Source organism: Herpailurus yagouaroundi, unplaced genomic scaffold (genome assembly GCF_014898765.1).
Source record: "Herpailurus yagouaroundi ecotype Mexico unplaced genomic scaffold, PumYag 218, whole genome shotgun sequence".
NCBI classification, from domain to species: Eukaryota; Metazoa; Chordata; class Mammalia; order Carnivora; family Felidae; genus Herpailurus; species Herpailurus yagouaroundi.
The window spans coordinates 5,694,162-5,713,892 of record NW_024412449.1 but is presented as its reverse complement, the minus strand read 5'-3'; the positions used below and the strand labels follow the sequence as shown (position 1 = coordinate 5,713,892).

At 44.6% G+C, this 19,731-nt stretch overlaps 1 protein-coding gene across 4 annotated transcripts in view; it reads right to left on the bottom strand.

The window, feature by feature from the left end:
• Nucleotides 1–19,731, bottom strand: part of TRIM66 (tripartite motif containing 66) — a 57,926-nt gene that overhangs the window by 30,933 nt on the left and 7,262 nt on the right. Inside the window, exons 1-3 of one of the 4 annotated variants that reach the window (XM_040456950.1) lie at nucleotides 6,771–7,558; nucleotides 6,186–6,234; nucleotides 603–706 (exon numbers count right to left, since the gene is read on the bottom strand). In XM_040456950.1, the coding sequence (XP_040312884.1) occupies nucleotides 603–611 (9 nt within the window). In that variant the 5' untranslated portion in view covers nucleotides 612–706; nucleotides 6,186–6,234; nucleotides 6,771–7,558. Of the gene's footprint in view, nucleotides 1–602; nucleotides 707–6,185; nucleotides 6,235–6,770; nucleotides 7,559–18,908; nucleotides 18,933–19,731 lie in introns of those variants that run through there. The other 3 variants (XM_040456951.1, XM_040456952.1, XM_040456949.1) reach the window with 3 other exon arrangements.

Below are 19,731 nucleotides of genomic sequence, written 5' to 3'. Positions count from 1 at the left end.
TAAACTATGAGTTCCTTGAGAGTAGAGAACATGGATGTTTGTCTCCCTAGCACCCAGCACAGGGCCTGGCACATGTCAGACATTCACTAAGAATTCAATACAGGATCAAGTAAGTACACTGGCAAATGAAGAAAGTATAGTGCCAGGAATACCCCAGAGGAGAAAGGAACAGTAGGTGCCAGGCAGTAAGTGATGTAAAATTGCAGAAACTCAGAAAAAGAGGTATTAGTTGCTAAATATAGGCAAGATTGATTAACCCATTTAGCTGGTGTATAAGTTTCAACTGAGGGGAAGAAAAAAGGAAATAAAAGATCAGTACTAATATTTTTCAGTCAGAGCTGTAAGAGAGAGAAAAATAGCCCCATTTTACTTCCCCCAACTCAAATATTTTAATTCTCTTTAGATGGAGGGATGGATGGATGGATGGATGGATGGATGGAAGGAAGGAAGGAAGGAAGGAAGGAAGGAAGGAAGGAAGGAAGGTTAGGCAAATTGATGGAGGGGTAACAAGTCAGATGAAGTGATGGGTGAATAGATGAACTTACGGTCAGGGGCCCCACAGATTTCTGAAAAGGATCAGTTGTTTTCTTGTCCTGACTTACCCTGGCCATCTTGGATTGCCCAGTAGAAAAGCACTGCAGAAAAAAATGCTCAGTTACATCCCTGGTGAGGTCCACTTGCTTATACCCAGGACAGGAGATGAGCTCTGGGAAGGGGGCAAAAAAGCAGAGTCAGGGCAACATGGCAGATTATACATAAGGCCTAGACACAAGGCTTTCTACTACACAACACCAAGGCATGTGTCAAAACCCCTCGTGCCAAAATGACCTGTGTTTGATGTCATAGTCTGCACTTACCATCTAGGTACTCTGGACATGACCACTCCTTTAGGGGCCGGCCCTACAGACCTCCTCACATCCACCTTCCCGACTTCCTCACAAGCCATGCTACCTGTTCTGCTTCTGATTAACTGGGTGCCTTCCTGCTGCTCCCACTCCTCATTTCCCAGCTCTGAGACCCAACCTCCCATTATTGGCTAAGCTCCCAGGGGTCAGTTTATCCCAGGACACAGATCCAGCCACTAAGGTTACCACAAAGCAGAACTACTATAAAGATCTCAAAGCCAGAGCTTCTAGAAAGCTCTTCCCACAGAAAGCAAGGCCTCCCTGTCTGCTCATCTAGCAGATATTTTTCTCTTCTTACTGCCAATACCAATCAGTCTGCCCATGGGGCTCACAGAGATTTTGTGGGGCCTTCCCCACCTAGTCCATATTGCACGCCCTACACAGACATATGTTTCACCTGGGTACACGAACATTTTGCCCTATCCCCTCTCCCCAGGGAAATGTAAACATCTCCAACACTTTCCTCAGTATACGGGGTTCCCGAACTACATAAGCAACATAGACTGCCACCCTGGAGACTAGAGTGCTCTTCAGGCCCACCTCAAGAGCAGGAAGCTCACTGGGTGCAAGGAAATGCGGCTCCTGGGGAGGGCCAGGTGCCTGTGCCCAGGCATGAGGGCCACCTGGAAAGGGGTGGCTATGACAGAGAATGCAGCGGTACCACCATAGTATTTTCTGCCTCGTATCATCGAAATGATACAATGGCAGTTGCTCTAGACCTGCAGTTAGACAAACTTACGTCTAAACACAAGGTTTACCACCCAGTGACCTTGGTTGGGCAAGTCACTTAATCTCACTTAGCTCCTCAGGTGTCCTGTTTCTTCACGTGTGAAATAGGAAGGGAAAATAAGAGTTGCAAGGTTTAAATTAAATAATACTTGAGAAAGCACCTGTTCCTCCACGAACGTTGACTTTGAAATCAAAACATTTCTCATATCCCATTTATGGCAAGGCAATGACCTCAATTATCAACTCTCCCAAGTGATGGAAGTCAGATAGTCTGAGAGGTAGAGTTAAAAAATAACCATAAATTCTCCCCCCACCCCCACAACCCCCCTGCATCCATGCTCTAGCATGGAGTCTATTCTCCACCCTTTGAAGCTAGGCCACCTTCATCATGTACTCTGGTCAAAAGAAAGCCACAAAAGTGATGCTGAACCAGTTCTAAGCCTAGGCCTCGAGTGGCTTTGTATGATTTAGCTCTGCCCTCAGAACTCTAAGACTTCCACCTGAACGACCCCAGGTTAGATTGCTGGATGAAAGACTACGCAGACAGAGGCCTCGGTTCTCTCTAGTGCTCACCTGAAGCCGTCATAAACCAGTTAGCCCCAAATGACTCACTGGCTGAATACAGACAAAGGAGTGAGCACAGTTGAGCCTAGCCAAGCCCAGCCAAGCCCCAAAGAACCAGCCAGAGAGTCCCAGCCCAAACTGCTGACCTATAGAATCAGTATTTTTAAACTACTAAGTCTTGAGTGTCTTATAATGGAGCAAAAGCTAACTGATCTACCCTGGAAAAACCAAAATCCACCAAATCATGCAAAGTAATAATTCAATACTTGTCCTCCCCTTCCCCCCACTGAAGAGACACCCCCCCCACACACACACACACACCCCTCACAGAGCCATGGATCTGCAATCCCTAAGACATTCTCCTGCCTGTCAGGAACAGTGGCCAGAGGCAAAGAAGAATGCTCTTCATAGGTGTCATCATCCAGGGGAATTGGGTGACTGTCCCTCTCTTCCATTTGGCTCACCCTGAAGAGACTCCCCTTATCTACCCCCAGGTCAGAAACACTGCTCTAAATGTTGAAAATAATTTCCACAAGGCTTCTAACCCCCTGGTAACAGATGCCCAAACATTAGTCTCATTAGCATCAAGGAAAAAAGGGAGAAACAACTGAATAGATCAGACAAGGCTTCATAGCACATCCTCTACTGCCCCTGGCCATAAATGCCAAAATCCTCATCTTGGTGCTCAAGATGGCCTTACTTCACTCTAATCTTATCTTCAGCTTCACCTGCCTCACACCCTGTGTCCTTGCTGGGGCAAATATCTCTGCTGTCTTCAGATTGTCAAACCTCTGCATAACTCTGTTTATGAGAGTGCTGTTCCCTCTCCCTGAAATACTCTTTCTTGCTCCCCTCCTTTTCAAATAAACTCCTATTCATCCTTTCAAACCTGTTCAAATGTTCTGCCTTTAAGAAGCAGGGTTGATTTCCCTCAGGATGAGTTAATTATTCCCTCTTCTGGGTTCCCACAGCACCCTGAACATCCTTCTAGTATGACAAATATCACATTGCATTTTAACTATCTGTTCATACGTCTGCATACAAAAATAATCCACAATTGGCACTAAAAGATATTGCATAATTTTTAGCAGATTGGACAATTATATTTCTTTGGGGTTTGGGTATCCCATGCGTATTCCTTGCACTCACAGCCACTGAAAGTAGTAAGAAGCCATCTGGAGGTTTTCAGGGTGATGAGAAAAAAGCCAGCCAGGATGATAAAGGAATCAGGTCTGATCTACAGCTGTGAAAGGCTGTGAATTGGGAGATGTGGGTTCCAGGTCTAGGGCTGGCACTATCTGTGTAACCTTAGGTAAGTGACCTCTTTCCCCTGAACCTTATTGTCTACATCCTTAATATGAGGGGAACAGGAACAGCAGGGAAGTGTGGATTATCCAACCCGCTTCCTCTGCCTAATGTACCCAAGCTCCAGAAATATTCCCCTGGGCAAGACTGGATGGGACAGATAGCCAAACAGTGCCCTGCCGATCGTCTTTGTCAGCAAGTCAGGGGACAGGCTTATGGCTTAGGGGAGGCCTACATCTAAAAGTCATCCCATCTGACAAGGGGCTGTCGTGGCAGACAGCAGAGATGGAATACCACCACGGCATTGGTACAAGCAGGCCCCAGGGAGGCTGTGGGTCCCAGAGTGGACACAGAGGACATGTGCTCTCTTTGGGTCATGACATCTTTGTCCAGAAATTCTTATCTTCCTTCAGAAGGCCCCTAGCCCCCATCAAGCTATGTTAACCTTGAGCTTTTGTTTCAAGGGGGTTCCCCATTCTTCAGTGCGAATCCCAAAATAAAGTTTTATTTTAGACAACTATAATACATGAATCCCTAGGGCTACAGATGTATATACAAAATAACCAAACATCTGCTTATAATATTTAACATTTAATGTTTAATATTTAGTCATCAATACATATTTAAATCACATATTGCACAAAATATTTAGATATGTTTCTTTTTTTCTATCAGGATTATTCAAGCCTTAAGCTTTTATTTCATACACAGAAACATCAATTCTGAGCAATGCAGAGCCAGGGCCCAAAGGCCACACACCACCATCCCTAGAGAAGTGGGGTTCCTGCCTCCCAAATGAAGAAGTCACAGGCCCCAGAGGTTCTTCTGGGGACCTACGAGCCTGGGAGAGAAGTTCTGAAAGCTGAAGGCGTTCAGTCCACCTGTCATAAGAATGAGCACTCCCGTCCCTGGGGTGGATCATTCTTTTACCACCACTCCCTGCACGAGACACTTTTTGCATGTTATCTCAGTTAATCATCAAACCACCTCTGAGAGGTAGACATTATCCCCATTTCATAGCTGGGGAGACTGAGGCTCTAAGAAGTTGTCATCTGGCAAAGATCATATGAAACAGCAGCAGAGCCATGATTGGAAATCAAGTCTCCCTGCCTCTAAAATCCACCCCTTTCCAGAGCACCTAGATGGCTCAGTCAGTAAAGCATCCAACTTTGGCTCAGGTCATGATCTCGCGGTCCATGAGTTTGAGCCCCGCATCTGGCTCTGTGCTGACAGCTCAGAGCCTGGAGCCTGCTTCAGATTTTATGTCTCCCTCTCTCTCTGCCCCTCCCTGATTGCACTCTGTCTCCCTTTCTCAAAAATAAACAAACATTAAAAAAATTAAAATCCACCCCTTTCCATTATGCTATATCTCTCTAATTCAAATGTAAACAAGCTAATTTTATTTTAATTAGATAATTTTATTATAAGTAAAACATGCCATAATAATGATCAGACTCTAATTATGACCTGGACCCAGCTTTGGATTATGGGAATCCAGAAGGAAGGAGCTGGGAAGCCAGCCCCATCTGTGTTTAAAGTTTTATAAAATAGACTCCTTGAGAAAAGGCAGGCAAAGAAGAGTTTTTCTGCATGGTAATAAATCTGGGGACAGTTTCATATTATAGAACCAGTGGTTCTCGAACTTTGTTACATATTTGAATCCTGTGGGGCACTTTAAACATCCTGATGTCCATTCCATATCAATTAAATCAGAGTTTTAGGAGGTGGAATCCAGGCATAAATATTTGTTAAAATTCCCCAGGTGATTACAACATACAACCATGTTTGAGAACCAGCACCTTAGAGAGAGTCTCTCCTACCCCTGTGCCTAAGTCTGATAGCTCTTTCCCCACACCATGCGGCTGAGGAAGGCAGGATCGGCCAGTTTTAAAGAGGCTCCACAAAGTTAGGAAACATTTTGAATGTGGAGGTGATGTATTTCCCCTCTGGCAAGGAAGAGAAAAGGGCACATTCCCACCAGACAGCAGGTGTCCTGATACGTGGGTACCCTGGGGACCAGCAGTGAGCTGGAGGACACCTCCTGCCCCCCCTAACTCCCAGCTCCACTGAAGGACCCAGGAGCAGACTTAGGGTGCTGCCTGAGCTTTGGCACTACAAGCATGGCTGCTGGGGCCTAGGGTGCGCTATGCTCCGGACTGAGTGAGGCAGCAAGGGACAGGAGTCAAGACTGGGTAGTCCACCCTTCAGACGTGAACAGCAGGGCCAAGGCAACCTGGGCACCAGGGGGTTATGGTGGGAGAGATATCCCGGGGAGGTCTCAAGAAAGCTAGCATTGGGTCAGCTCAGCCCACCAGGTAGGGGCACAAAAACCCCCGTCACATAAGCCTGAGCCTGGTGCCAAGAAACTCACCGAGGGTTAAGAAGCCCTTCATTCTACAGCTTTTGTCCAGGGCTCCAAGGAACTTTACAGCTGGAGCCCAAGCTCGGACTCCCAACAGAGCAGAGGGATCCTCTGAGGCAGCCTGATGCTCCCCTGCCAGTTCTCACCTGTAGAACCAAAGCTGGACAGACCTAGCTCTGCGCTGTTCAAGTAGCCAATTCCCTCACCATACAGATGGTGACATGGAGGCCAGAGGGAGGGAGGGACTTACCTGAAAACCACAGAGCCCTTGTAAAATGTAGGTGCTGCCTTGAACCACTGGGCAGTCCTTGATTACCTACCTCTGTATCCACAAGTAAGACATTCTACTCCACAAGCCTCTGCCAATCACTAGGCAAGGAGAGAAAAACTACTCTGTGGTAGTATCCTCTGGCATGTTGGCCATCCTCACTCCTGCCCTCCCACCCGAGGGGAGCCCCAGGGTACAAGGCATCAGCTAAGCCCCCCACAACACAAGCCCCAGCAGCCTTCCTCCAGCCCATAACTCAAAGCAGCAACCCCCTCTAGAAATACATTGCACCCATTCCCAAGATGCCCAGTCCCTGCTAGAAAGGCAAATTTTGATCTTCAGGTAACTGCTGCTCCTGCCCCTGGCTGCCAGCAGGCTTACCTGAGGCTCTGTTGCCCTGTGATTAGAGCAACACTTGGGAGAGAAGTCAGAAGAGCGACAGGTGAGACCACCACAGGTCCCAGAGGACAGTGTTTACCAAGTGCCCAGGAACACCCACCCTGCATGCTGCAGCCAAATGGGCTGCAGGGCCTAATAACCCTTGGGGAACTGGGCACTGGGTAGGGGAAGGGGAACACCCTGGGTCCTCTCCTTTCTCTGATACATCCTCAGCCAGGGCTGCATTTCTCCAGCTCACCTGAGATGCTCCTGCAAGAAAAGGTTGGTTGACTCCTCCTGTTCCTGTTTATCTCGAAGACTCTGCAGCAATTTCCCAAACTGAACAGCAAGAGGGAGACCTCAAAGAGGCGACTCTCTTCCTAGCTGCATCTCCTTCCTAATCCTCTGGGTGCCTTGGAATAGAAGCTCAGAAGGAAGAAAACGAGATTTTCAACTTTCAGGAACTAGCTCTGTCGCCCTCTGCACAGCTCGGGAGGCCATCACTCTCAGCCTTTTAGGATTCGATCCAAAAATCCTTCAGCCCTCCATGTTCCCCAAAATGACAGTGCTCATGTATGGCTGGAATCTGCCCCGATCCGGCAGCTCATTTAAATAGAGCTCATCACAACAACAGTGTTGGTGGAGAAGTGAGTAGCTGCAGGGCCCTGGGGACCCCCTGTTTATACGTAGGAAGAATGATGCAATCTGGGTATCAAAATAGCAATCCAGAATGGAATAACAGGCTCACGCAGCAGCGGTGCCTGCACAACCAGAGCTCAAGTTGACACACTCTGTCAGCCCCACACTGCTGCAGCACGCAGATGCCAGGCACACACTCTCACCGCATCCTTTTAAAAATCAGCAGGAGCCCGAGATATCCCTCCATGCCCCCGGCACTGAAGGAGGGTGTGGGGGGGAGGCCTTCGACAGACATTAAAATCTATCTCCTACACACTCACCTGCTCCTGCCACTTCACCTGAAGTCCTTATCCTGTGACGTCACAGTCAGTTGCCATAGTGACCAATTGTCCGTCACAAGTGGAGGATTAGGACTTCAGATGGGGAAGACACACATTTGTGATGCATAAAGGTCCTGGGAGGTGTCCCTTGGCAGCTAACTCTAACCCCCCCCAGGGAGATACAGTCAAACACAAGCAGGGAGAAAAAAGGGAAGGAAAAGCAGGGTCGAATTAGAGGAAAGACATTAGGATGAGGCAAGACTACAAGCACAAAATAATTGCAAAAACACAGAGCACAGGAAAATTTTAAAAGCACAGATGGGAAGTGGCAGGGAATAAGCTTGGAAAGACTGGTAGGAGAGTAAGCTCCTGAAGGACCCTGAATGCTAAACTAAGGAGCTTCACCTTTATCCTAAAAGCAAAGGCTCTGGAGAGTGACAAAGCTGGGCTTTATGATTATCTTGATGAACTGGAGATGGGGCACAGGGAGAAGCTTTGTCCAGTTTAGCATCGATGGGACCCTGAACAAGGGCAGAAATGGAAAGAAAGGGACAGAAGTGTTTCAAAGAGAACCAATAAGGCATGACCAAAATAAGATGTTGGAAGGAGTGGTGGTGTGTGAAGAAAAAGGGGTCAAATGGATGGGCTGTCATAGACAGAGATAAGAGGGAGTAAGAGTGTACTTGCCAAATCCCATCTTATGTGGGCCCCACTTTCTCTGGTATCCATAGCCTCTCTGGGTCAGGCTTCATTCTGCTTTGCTGGACCAGTGATTCACAAATCTTGAGGGTTTGTTAGAAAACCTGAATCTGCCAAATCTAGATCTCTTGTATGTGGGTGTGGGACCAAGAATCTATATTTTTGGTGAGTAACCCAAGTAATTCTTAGGCATTTGAGGACCAGTAATCTGGAACCAATGGCCAGGACAACTACAGTAGCCTCCTAGCAGGGCTTTCTGCATCCAGTCTTGTCTCCTCCAATCATTCTTCTCACTGAACCAGAATAACTTTTTAAAAATACGTATTTGATCGTATTCATTGACCAAAGTATCCAGTGTCTCCCCACTGCCTAGAGCTTAAATTGGTCAAGACCCTTCATAATGTGGCCTCAAATTCCCATTCCAGAGTTCTCACTTCTCTCCTTCAAACAATCCTATATTGCAGCCAAAATTAACTCCCTCCTTTGCCTCCTCCCCTTTTCTCCATGCCTCATCCTAACACTATTCCCTACCTGAAATTTCCTTCCATATTTTCCTGGGCCTGCCTGGCTCCTATATGGATATTCCTATTTGATGTCACTCACAGGTTCAAATCCACCCAATTTCCCCAGGCAGAGACTAAAACAGGGGTCAGAAAACCACAGGTTGCCTGTTTTTGTAAGTAAAAATTTACTGGAACACGGTCATGCCCATCCATTCCCATATTGTCTGTGCTGCAGTGGCAGAATTAAGTAGTGGTAACAGAGCCTATATGACCCACAAAACCAAATATATTTACCATCTAGCCCTTTACAGAAAAACTATGCTGGCCCCTGGCCTAAAGCAACAGCTACTTAAATTGTTCTAACCTCACCCTTTACAAAGGGCTCAATTCCAGTAATGGGGTCCTGCTTATTCCCAAGTTAACCTCCACCCTGTGTCCTCTAAGTTATGATAACTGGGTCACATTTGAGCCAACCTTCAGTTCGGGGTAAGATGTTACTAACAAGAAAAGGGCACTTCAGGAGGAGGGAACATCATACACAGAGGATTACAGATGTCAAAATGTGAGGCCTCTAGGGGAAAGATTCATAAAGCTGGCTCATGCAGGAGGAGTGACAGAGATGAGGCTCTAAAATTAGCTTGGAGTCAGATTAGGAAGAGCCTTGAAGGCCATGCTAAGTTTCTGTTCTGAACTGTAAGCAACTGAGAGCCTTTTAGATAGCTCAAAATGCAAGCCCACAATAGAAGAGAGTGGTCAGGGTTGAGGCTAGAGGATTTAGGAACATAATGCACAGAGGCAATAGGTAAAGTGTGGTTAGGCAAGGACAGCCAGAGAGTGTGGGGCACAGCCAGGTGGCGGATCTAAGCTAGAGTCAGAAACTGGGCATGAGAGCTAGGTGATAGGCTGAGGAGATAGATGGTTCACAGCTTTCAAGGGGACCACCTGACTGAAACAAGCTTTCAGTGCCAAGAAAGAACCCAGAACAGAATGCAGAAGATACAAGTGGGAGGAATCTGGGCTCATCTCATCTGATAGATTGGCACCTCTACATCCTTCCCTTCAAATCTCAAGAGTCAATCCAAGGACTTCAGTGACACTCCATGCAAAGCCACTGTCTCCATTTCCAACTGGGCCTGGACAGAGAGACAGTGGAAGAACAAAGGGCAGCAGGCTACTCTAGGTCTGCAGTTCCTACTGGCCCTCAAGCCCGGGCAAACCCTGGATTGGCAGGCAAAGGAGATGAATTTTCTTTCTGGCTCTGTAACAACTATGGCATTCAGCAGGATTCTAATCTTTCTGGACTCCTGATGCCCCATTTATTCAGTGAGGGATTAGAGATAAGCTCCAAGGGTCTTTCCTGCTCTTTAGCCTCCACAGCAGTCAACCATGGCTGGTCCCCCTTGAATGAGAGAGCTCCAGCAGACAAGGGTCACCTCCAAGACCCTATCCATCAATCACAACCACCTTGAACTCCCTCCCTCAGCAAATCTGCTCTAGCTATATCCTCCCAAGCAGTGTCGGCAGCAGCCAGCATATCCCCGAGAATACAGCCTGCCTCCTTCCCGTTACCAAGGGAATTGCTCTCCCAGTAACGGGTACTGTTCTGAGGTGCTGGTGCTACTCCCAGGGCCCTGGAGAGCCAATTAAGGTGAGGAAACTGTTCATGAACTAAAAAGCCATCCCACTGATAGGGCTCCGGAGCTCCAGCTTCTGCACCTGCTGCACACTCAGCTCAGCCCAGCTCAGCTGGCTACCCTCCACCTAGGAGACTTGGGTCACTGTCCACAACAGACCCCACAATGGTTGGGGACACAGTTCAGTACCTGGACTGGGAAAACAACTCTGCCTTCCAGGCTCCTATAGCTGAGATCTCACCCCTGCTGCCTCCCACTCTCACCCCAGGCCATTAAGAGCCCCTCCAGCTGAGCTCTCATTAAGATCATCATTTCCTTTTCTGACTCTGAGGTTGTAGCATGTTGCATCAGTTCCCTCTCTTTGGATCTTCCCAAAGTCCCAAGACCTGCCCACCAAGGGACAGAGATTGCTCCCCTTTTCAGCATCTGTAGTTTACAAGGGATGTGCTGTCACCCATCACTAGTTTTGAGAAGCATGAGGCTATCGTGGTTATTTGGTGTTCTTAGAGCTCTTCAAGTCCAGCCCTGAAAGCCAGAGAAGACCTGGGATTGCCCAATTAGTGCTGGAGTCCAGACTGAGCTCCAAAGGCCATGACTTCCATACCAGGGTTCTGCTCACATCTCACAAATCACCCACATTGATAACAGGAAAAGTAAAATACTAAACAAGTAGATTCTAAAACTTACAAATCAGAATCAAGGTCTCTCAGCTAGGATTTGCCTTTTAGTAGATTTGAAAAGAAAGAACAATGTTCCTTTTACTTACCTGGGGAAGGAAATATCCAATTAATTGCCTTTCTTCCCTAAAACAACAAATAGAGCTACAGGAATCCTGAGAATTTTGAAGACACATGGTAAATGTCAGTTTCAGGCCCACCAGCTCCCTTCAGAGCTTGCTACATTTTAAAGTATCACTTTGTGACTCAATGGCTAACTTCTCAGATAGAGTTTGACCTGGGAACATTTTCAATTAGGCTTAAAGGCAAATAGTCCCAAATAGATATTCTCACTGGCTGAGTAAATCCACTTCCAATATCCAGCCTTTCTGCACAGACCCTTCAGCTCCAGTCATCCCACTGCATGGCTAAGCTATTGTGTGCTCAGCACAGAGCTGCCTTTGCTCTGGTCCCCATCACTACCTTTTGAAGACTTTGCCCAGCTGGTCTCCTTAGAGGCAGAGACCTAATGTAGACACACTTCCCACTGTGCTGGAGTTGCTGGGGGGGGGGGGGGGTGGGGGGGGGAATCTCAGCTAAGCTGTGGCCTCATTAAAGATGTGCACCTGATGACTCAGGCTGCACCATTGGTTCTTTCCTCAAAGATTTTCCGCAGAGTCTCCATCAGTTCAGTGATTCCAGGTGAAATCTTTCCCAGAGCAAAGTGCTACAGTGCAGATCACAAGCTTTGAAGACAGGTTTGACCTGAGCTGACATTTAGCAGTTGTTTTGGACCTTAGACCTTACATATTCACAATCCCCAGGTTTTTCATCTGTAAAATGGGAATGCCTAATTATAGGGTGATTGCAAAGTTTAGAAAAGATAATACAGGCACGAGTACCTAGTGCAGTCTCTGCAGGTGCTTGAAAAATATATGTGCACCTTGCAACTTGAGAAGTAGAAAGGGGCAGTGTCACAGTGTCACATGGGAGATCTCTGTGAATCCAGTGATTAAATCATTCGATCAATAAATATTCACCTGAGCCCCCATCCTGTGTCAGGTTCTGTGTTGGGCTGTGGAGTTGTAGAGTTGAAAGGACTCGGTCCAGTTGAATAAGATGCCCACCTCATGTCCTCCCCAGTGCCAAGTACCAGTGCAGAAGTGCAGGCATGGGAAGGCTCCACCCAGGAACTGGAGTTGGAAACCAGCTGGCCAGAACCCGAGCCCAGGCACACAGCCGATGCAACACAGCAATGCTCAACTCTGCCCAGCAACTAGCAGAACTAGATTTATGGAAAATGACATATCCCCATGCACTGTTGGCATATGGCTGGAGGCACTGATGCACCCTATTTATTCTTCAGCCTCTACTCACCTCCTCTCTACCTGCTTCCACATTTTACTTTTGAAAACTCCAGATTGACAGCAATACAATAAGCATTTTAGCAAGTCTGTGCCCCTACTCTGCTGGACAAAGTGGAAGTGCTTAAAGCTCTTTCCAAAGAACCAGACTCCCAGAGCATGGCTTCTCAAATTATGGACCAGAAATCAAGTTCAGGTATTGGGTCTCTCACTAGACCTACCAGAGAGAGAGCACAGCTCTCCTTTTCATGAAGCAGCTCATTTGGGTACCATTCTTTTAGTTCTTCAGAAAACATTCAGTAAGCAACTGATATCCACCAGACTTGGTCCGTGGAGAACCTCCCAGAGGCATTGCTGCTGTGCCTGAACTTTCAACAACCTTCTCTTCACACCCCTGCCGCACCATATTATAATCATCTGTCTAGTTATTTGCCCTTCAACAGAACATGAGTTTCTTGAGGACAAGGGCCCTGCCTTTTCATCTCTGTACCCTAAATGCCATAGAGCCAGCTACACAGAAGTCAAATACCCATGAAGGAGACAAACATACAAACCAACAAATACCACACAGCATAGAGTCCTAAAATCTCCAAGTAGTCATGGAAGCTGATTCTACTCTTCATCCATAAATGCAAATATGGAAGGTAGCAAAGGCCTAGCCAGACCATAAGATATACCAAGGAATATAAGATGCCACATATTTAAGAAATTGTCTCTCAAAAAAAAAAAAAAAAGGAAAAGAAATTGTCTCTCTTGTTCTAAATCAAGCATGTTCACATCTAACAGATTTTTTTCCACTTCAGTTTCAAAAGTTCTAAATAATAGTTTTTTTTTATGTTTCTTGTCTTATTACTATATACTATGAGTACCACAGAATGTTCTATGTGTATGTTATCATTTCATTTTCATAACAGTCCTTTAAGTTAAATACTACTATTACCATCCTCATTTCATAAGCAAGACAACTTGCCCAAGCTGTCCAACTACGAAGTGGCAGGCAGATTAGAACTCACACTTATATGCCCAAATACATTGACACCAAGGCTTATATTTTTATTCTCCATTACACTTCAAATAACTTGGCAAATAAACACTATGATTCTAATAATTGTCATTAGTATGATTTAATTTTCGACTTGAGAGCCACACAAAGCCTTGAGACATGCATAATTAGTTCATGTTAAAAATCCCAAATGAGATCAAAGACTTAAACATAAGAGTTAAACTATAAAACTCTTAAAAGAAAATACAGAGGAAAAGCTTCACAACAATGGATTTGGCAATGATTTCATGGATATGACACCAAAAGCACAGGCAACAAAAGCAAAAATAGAGAAGTCGGACTTTAGCAAAATTCAAATCTTTTATGCATCAAAGGACACTATTAACAGAACAAAAGTCCAACCCACTGAATGAGAGAAAATATTTACAAATCATATTATCTGATAAGGGTCTAGCACCCCTAATATATAAAGAACTCCTACAACTCAACAAAAACAACAAACCTGATTAAAACATGGGCAAAACTGAAACTCAATACCATTATACAACAACTCTCCATTCCCCACTCCCCCCAGTCGCTGGCAACCACCATTCTATTTTCTGTCTCTATGAATTTGACTACTCTAGGTACCTCATGTAAATAGAATCATAGACTATTTGGTTTTTTTTAATGTTTATTTATTTTTGAGACAGAGAGAGACAGAGCATGAACGGGGGAGGAGCAGAGAGAGAGAGGGAGACACAGAATCTGAAGCGGGCTCCAGGATCTGAGCTGTCAGCACAGAGCCCGACGTGGGGCTTGAACTCACGGACCATGAGATCGTGACCTGAGCCAAAGTCAGACGCTTAACCGACTGAGCCACCCAGGCGTCCCAACTATTTGTTTTTTTGTAACTGGCTTATTTTATTTAGTATGATGTTCTCAAGGTTCATTCATGCTGTAACATGTGTCAGAATTTTCTTCCTTATTAAGACTAAATAATATTCCATTGTACCTATACACCACATTTTGTTTATCCATTCATCTTTCAGTGGACACCTGGGTTACTTCTGCCTTTTGGCCATGTGAATAATGCTGCTTTGAACACAGGTGTACAAATACTTCTTTGAGTCCCTGCTTTAAATTCTTTAATTCTCTCTGGTATACACCCAGAAGCAGAATTGCTGGACCACATGGTAATTCTATTTTTTAATTTTTTGAGGAATGGCTGTGCTGTTTTCCACAGAAGCTATACCATTTTATATTCCCACTAATAGTATACAAGGATTCACTTTCTCCATATCCTCACCAACACTGGTTATTTTCTGTTCTTTTTTTTTTTTTTTTAATAGTAGCCATCCTAATGGGTATGAGGTGGCATCCCATTGTGGTTTTGATTTGTATTTCCCTAAAGATTAGTGATACTGAGCATCTTTTTGTGTGCTCATTGGCCATTTGTATATCCTGTTTGGAGAAATGTCTATTCAAGTTCTTTCCCCATTGTTAAATTAGGTTCTTTGATTTTTTTTATTGTTGGGTTGTAGAAGTTCTTTATATATTCTAAAGGAACTTTTTAAGACATATTTAAGATTCACCACGTTTATAAATTTAACTTATTAGATTTCCAAGTGTCCTTTAATTAGGAATGTTTATTTGCTAGACAATTGAAATACTTAAAAAAAAAGAATAAACTATGAGGTGCCTGGATGGCTCAGTGGGTTAAGTGTCCAACTCTTGATTTCAGCTTAGGTCATGATCTCACAGTTTGTGAGATCAAGCCCTGTGTTAGGCTCTGCTAACAGCATAGAGCCTGCTTGGGATTCTCTCTCTCCTTCTCCCTCTGCCCCTCCCTCATTTGCTCTCCCTCTCTCTCTTTCAAAATAATAAACATTTTTTTAAAAAAAGAAAAATAAAATACGTTTAACTAATGAAAGCAATTATTAGCTAAGTTTGTAGATATGTTCAAATATTTTTTTTAATTTTTTTTTTAATGTTTATTTATTTTTGAGACAGAGAGACACAGAGCATGAATGGGGGAGGGGCAGAGAGAGAGGGAGACACAGAGTCAGAAGCAGGCTCCAGGCTCTGAGCCATCAGCCCAGAGCCCGACGCGGGGCTCGAACTCACGAACCGTGAGATCGTGACCTGAGCCGAAGTCGGACGCTCAACCGACTGAGCCACCCAGGTGCCCCGATATGTTCAAATATTAATAAAGTCCCTTTAAAAATGACTGTTAAAATTTGCCACATAAATAGAATGAGATTTATAAGGTAAAATTAAAAAGTTAAGGAAGAGGGGAGCCTGGGTGGCGCAGTCGGTTAAGCGTCCGACTTCAACCAGGTCACGATCTCGCGGTCCGTGAGTTCGAGCCCCGCGTCAGGCTCTGGGCTGATGGCTCAGAACCTGGAGCCTGTTTCCGATTCTGTGTCTCCCTCTCTCTCTGCCCCTCCCCCGTTCATGCTCTGTCTCTCTCTATCCCAAAAATAAATAAACGTTGAAAAAAAAATTTTTAAAAAAAAGTTAAGGAAGAATGAAATTTAAGTTTAAAAATCAGATATTAAGTTTTATTTTTTTAACGTTTATTTATTTTTGAGAGACAGAGACAGAGAGTGGGGGAGGGGCAGAGAGAGAGGGAGACACAGAATCTGAAGCAGGCTCTAGGCTCTGAGCTGTCAGCACAGAGCCCAACGTGGGGCTCCAACTCACAGACTGCGAGATCATGACCTGAGCTGAAGTCGGATGCTCAACGGACTGAGCCACCCAGGCACCCCCAGACATTAATTTTTAAAATCAACGTACACTATCTTTTCTGTGCTCCAAACTCACAAAAGAGCCCAGAGAGGTTACACAGTTTACCCAAGGATTTAGAGGGCCCCAAATTCATACCTAAGGACAACTGCACTGCTACAATGCCTCAAGGAGCCTAGACTTGTGCCACAAATCACTTTAACAATACTGCAGATAACAAAAATAAAGATGATGTTCCTAAATACTCTCTACTTGTTTGACTTTCTCATCCTCCAAGTTCACCCAACAGAGACTGCACCTCTATTGCATGCCTGTGCTAGAACGCTGAGATGAAGGGATCTGGTTCCTGTCTCCAAGGCTTCACAGTCCTCAATGAGACTGTTCCCTAGGAAACCTGACGTTCAGGAGTGAGACACAAGCTCCTCCCACTAAGCAGCAATTTAACTGGTGAATGGTTGCTAGTCAGTGTGCGTCTGTTCATAATCAGGTCCTGACCAATCCTAGGGGGCCAGCAGTTCTCCCTCCGCCTCGCCTGGGAAGTTTAGTGAGCCAGGACACACGTCCTGTCTGTCTGGGGAGCCAGCCAAACCTTGAATCAACACCTTCCCAGGTTTCTCGGTCTGCCACCAATTTAAGGAAATCCCAAGCATGGCGAGTCCCAGCTTACAAAACAGATATAGCAGGCATCAGGAGGATTTGCTTTGTCTCACAGATTCCCTAAAGAGTTGCGCTCAGCAATGAGTGTCCCTTGGGCATTTAAATTCCGATTCTTTCTACACTTGAAATTCGGTTCCTATGAAACAGGAAGAGACCTATGATGTGAAGGAGGGGAACCTGTGGTACTTTTGTACTTACCATCTGAGACAGTCCCACAAGCCTTGGCAACCTGCCTCAGATCCTGGATCAAGCCCTGGAAGCAGTCCTTACAGAGCAAATGCTGGCAGGGTAGGAGTCAGGAACCGACAGCCTGCAGGTTCTGTCGGCACAATGAACAGGCCAGTAGCACGGGCTCCATATGACCACTCTTGTGTTTCTGGTCAACTAGTGGCAGCCCCATAAAGCTCATACCCATATCTGACCCCATGCCCATGACCATGCCCAGGACCGGGGCTCTTGCAACGACCTCCTCAGGTATGAAGCAGCGTGCAGAGTGAGCAAGCTCCACTGCCAATAAGTGAAGCACAAAGCAGAGTGATTAATTTCTTTGGGGTGGGGGATGTTCCTGGACAGGCCAGAGAGGACTCTGAGAACTGGAGGCTCGTGCCCTGAAACCTGCAGGGCTCAGCCCCAAACTCTCACTTGAACTCAAAGAGAGAGTCCAGCATCTCCACTGTGGAAAATAAAGCCTAGAGAGGTCTGCTAGGTTGTGTGTTTCTTACAAGGTTTGTTTGCCTTCAAAAGTGTCCAAGATCTACCTGTGCTTCTTTTTATTAGTGGGCAAGCCTGGTCCAAGATTTTGGAAAAGAAAAGGAAATGTATTAAAAGCCAAGTTTATACCAGGTGCTTTATATGCTTTATCTCAAACCTCACAACTACTCTTAGAGATAGGCATTATGATACTTCTATGAATTCAGTAAAACCATGAAGGACAGGCTGAGGAAACTGAGGTTCAGAGAGTTTGGGTAATTGCACAAAGACAGATGGCAAATAGCAAAGTTCAAATTCAAATTCAAAATTGGACTTCACACCCTTACTACTGAAATATTTCTCAAGCTAAGGTCCAACACACATATTTTTGTGAGTTCTCCTCACTATTTTTTAAAATTAGTATTCATTCTGATAAGAATTTTTAAATCTATAAATGTTCCAGTTCATCTACATATCCACCTCAACAAGATTTTAGAGGCAGTGTTAAGAGTTTAGGATCTAATTCACACCATGCACTTATTTGTCTCAGGCAAATGGGAAGAGAAAGGGACAGCCTTGATATGTAAATGATGCATTTTTGCCACATGAAGTCTCAATAACATTGTGGCATGTGGTGAGGAATGTTTCATCGTGCTTGGAACAGATGTAGGAGGTAGGGAAATTAAGCCATCATCACCCTGGCAAAAGTTTGCCACACCTGGCCACACCAGGAGCACCACATTTAAACTGTAATAGCAATTTAGTTCAGCAACACATCATCTGCAAATGAAATTGATATTGTTAATTTGATTGTTTTGGTTTTTTATAACTTGCAAACTGTATTCAATTTTATGTAAGTTTTGTATAAGAGCAAAAGAAGTGTACCTCATTTTATACTTGTACCTACTTAAGAAAGAAACCAAATGTCATTTAATTCACATCTGGAGCTCTGGAGTTATGCAGATTTGACAGAACTTTCATTTCAGTCCATAGTCTTTGGGAGCCAAACCCATTAAAGATGAAGAATGACAAGGCTGGGAGAGGCCAGGCTGCTTGGAGGCCCAGCAAAATGCCACTAAATAAAATAATGGACGGACTCTCACCTCTAATTCATTTTGGGGCTCTAAGAGTAGTTATTTCCCAGAGGGCAGCATAGTAGTGCTGGTGGAGGGAAGGGCAATCTGTCTTAGAAGGTTTAAGTGTGGCTGAGTTTATTTTGTTAGACTTCGACAATATCAGACTTAATTATTCAGGACACCAAAGAGATTTTATTTATGTGGGTTATATCTACTACTATTTACCATGTTATAAATGAAAACTGAGATAATTTTAAAATATTAATTCATTTAAAAACAATAAACGTATTACATGTCAACCTGAATAGCATACTTTTTAGGAAAAAAAAATATTAAAAAAATAAATTTAGGGAGAAGAGTGGCATTGTTTTTCCTTTTTGCAAACCTCATTAATGTCTGTGTTAATAAAAGCCAGCTGGATTGCCATACCTGCTTCCGTAGTCCATCTGCTGTATGTTGTTCTGTTTACAGTGTATGAAGAAAAGCCAGCCTCGCAGGGCTGTACAATTGGAAAAGATAAGAGTATTTTTAATAGCCTTATCAGGTAACTGTGGATATCCTTTGAAACTACAACAAGTAGCACTTTCTTAAAGCTTAGTTGTAATGTGGAATCTGAAACTACATCAGTGAATTTTTCTTACCCTGTGACATGAAAATCCACTGGTCTGTCTTGCACTGTAAACTGCCCTTCTACCTAGGCATCATTTTAGAACACCAGGCATCTGTCATTTGGAAAACATTGATCCAATGACTTACGTAGACGCTTCAAACACTGATGTTTCCTTATACGATAACAAAACATCACACTCTTAAACATCACCTCCAGTCTTATTGGAAAATACTTTATTAGGAAGATGTCAAACTCATAGAGGCAGCTATGCCTTTACCAGAATTCTAAATTTTGCTGAAAGCTCTAATTTTATCATTGGCAACAAATACTGTCAGGTTTTTTTCCTTGAAATGACAGGCTCACTTCATTTTTGAGAGCATATTTGCCATATTCTCAAGTCTGAATAACCACAGTTTGTCTGTCAGCTGTTCTCTCAAGTAAAACTGGTGTTGTACAAAAAAAAAAAAAAAGGCTAGTTCAGCTTGCAACTCAAATAATAGTACAAGTGCAGTTCCTCACCCTGATAAGTAGAAATGCTTTATGCACACTTCCAGTTTCTTCACAAAGAATATTAAAATGATGCATATTTAAGGACTGGAATTTAGTAAAATACTGCCTACCTCATCATGGACACACCTAAGT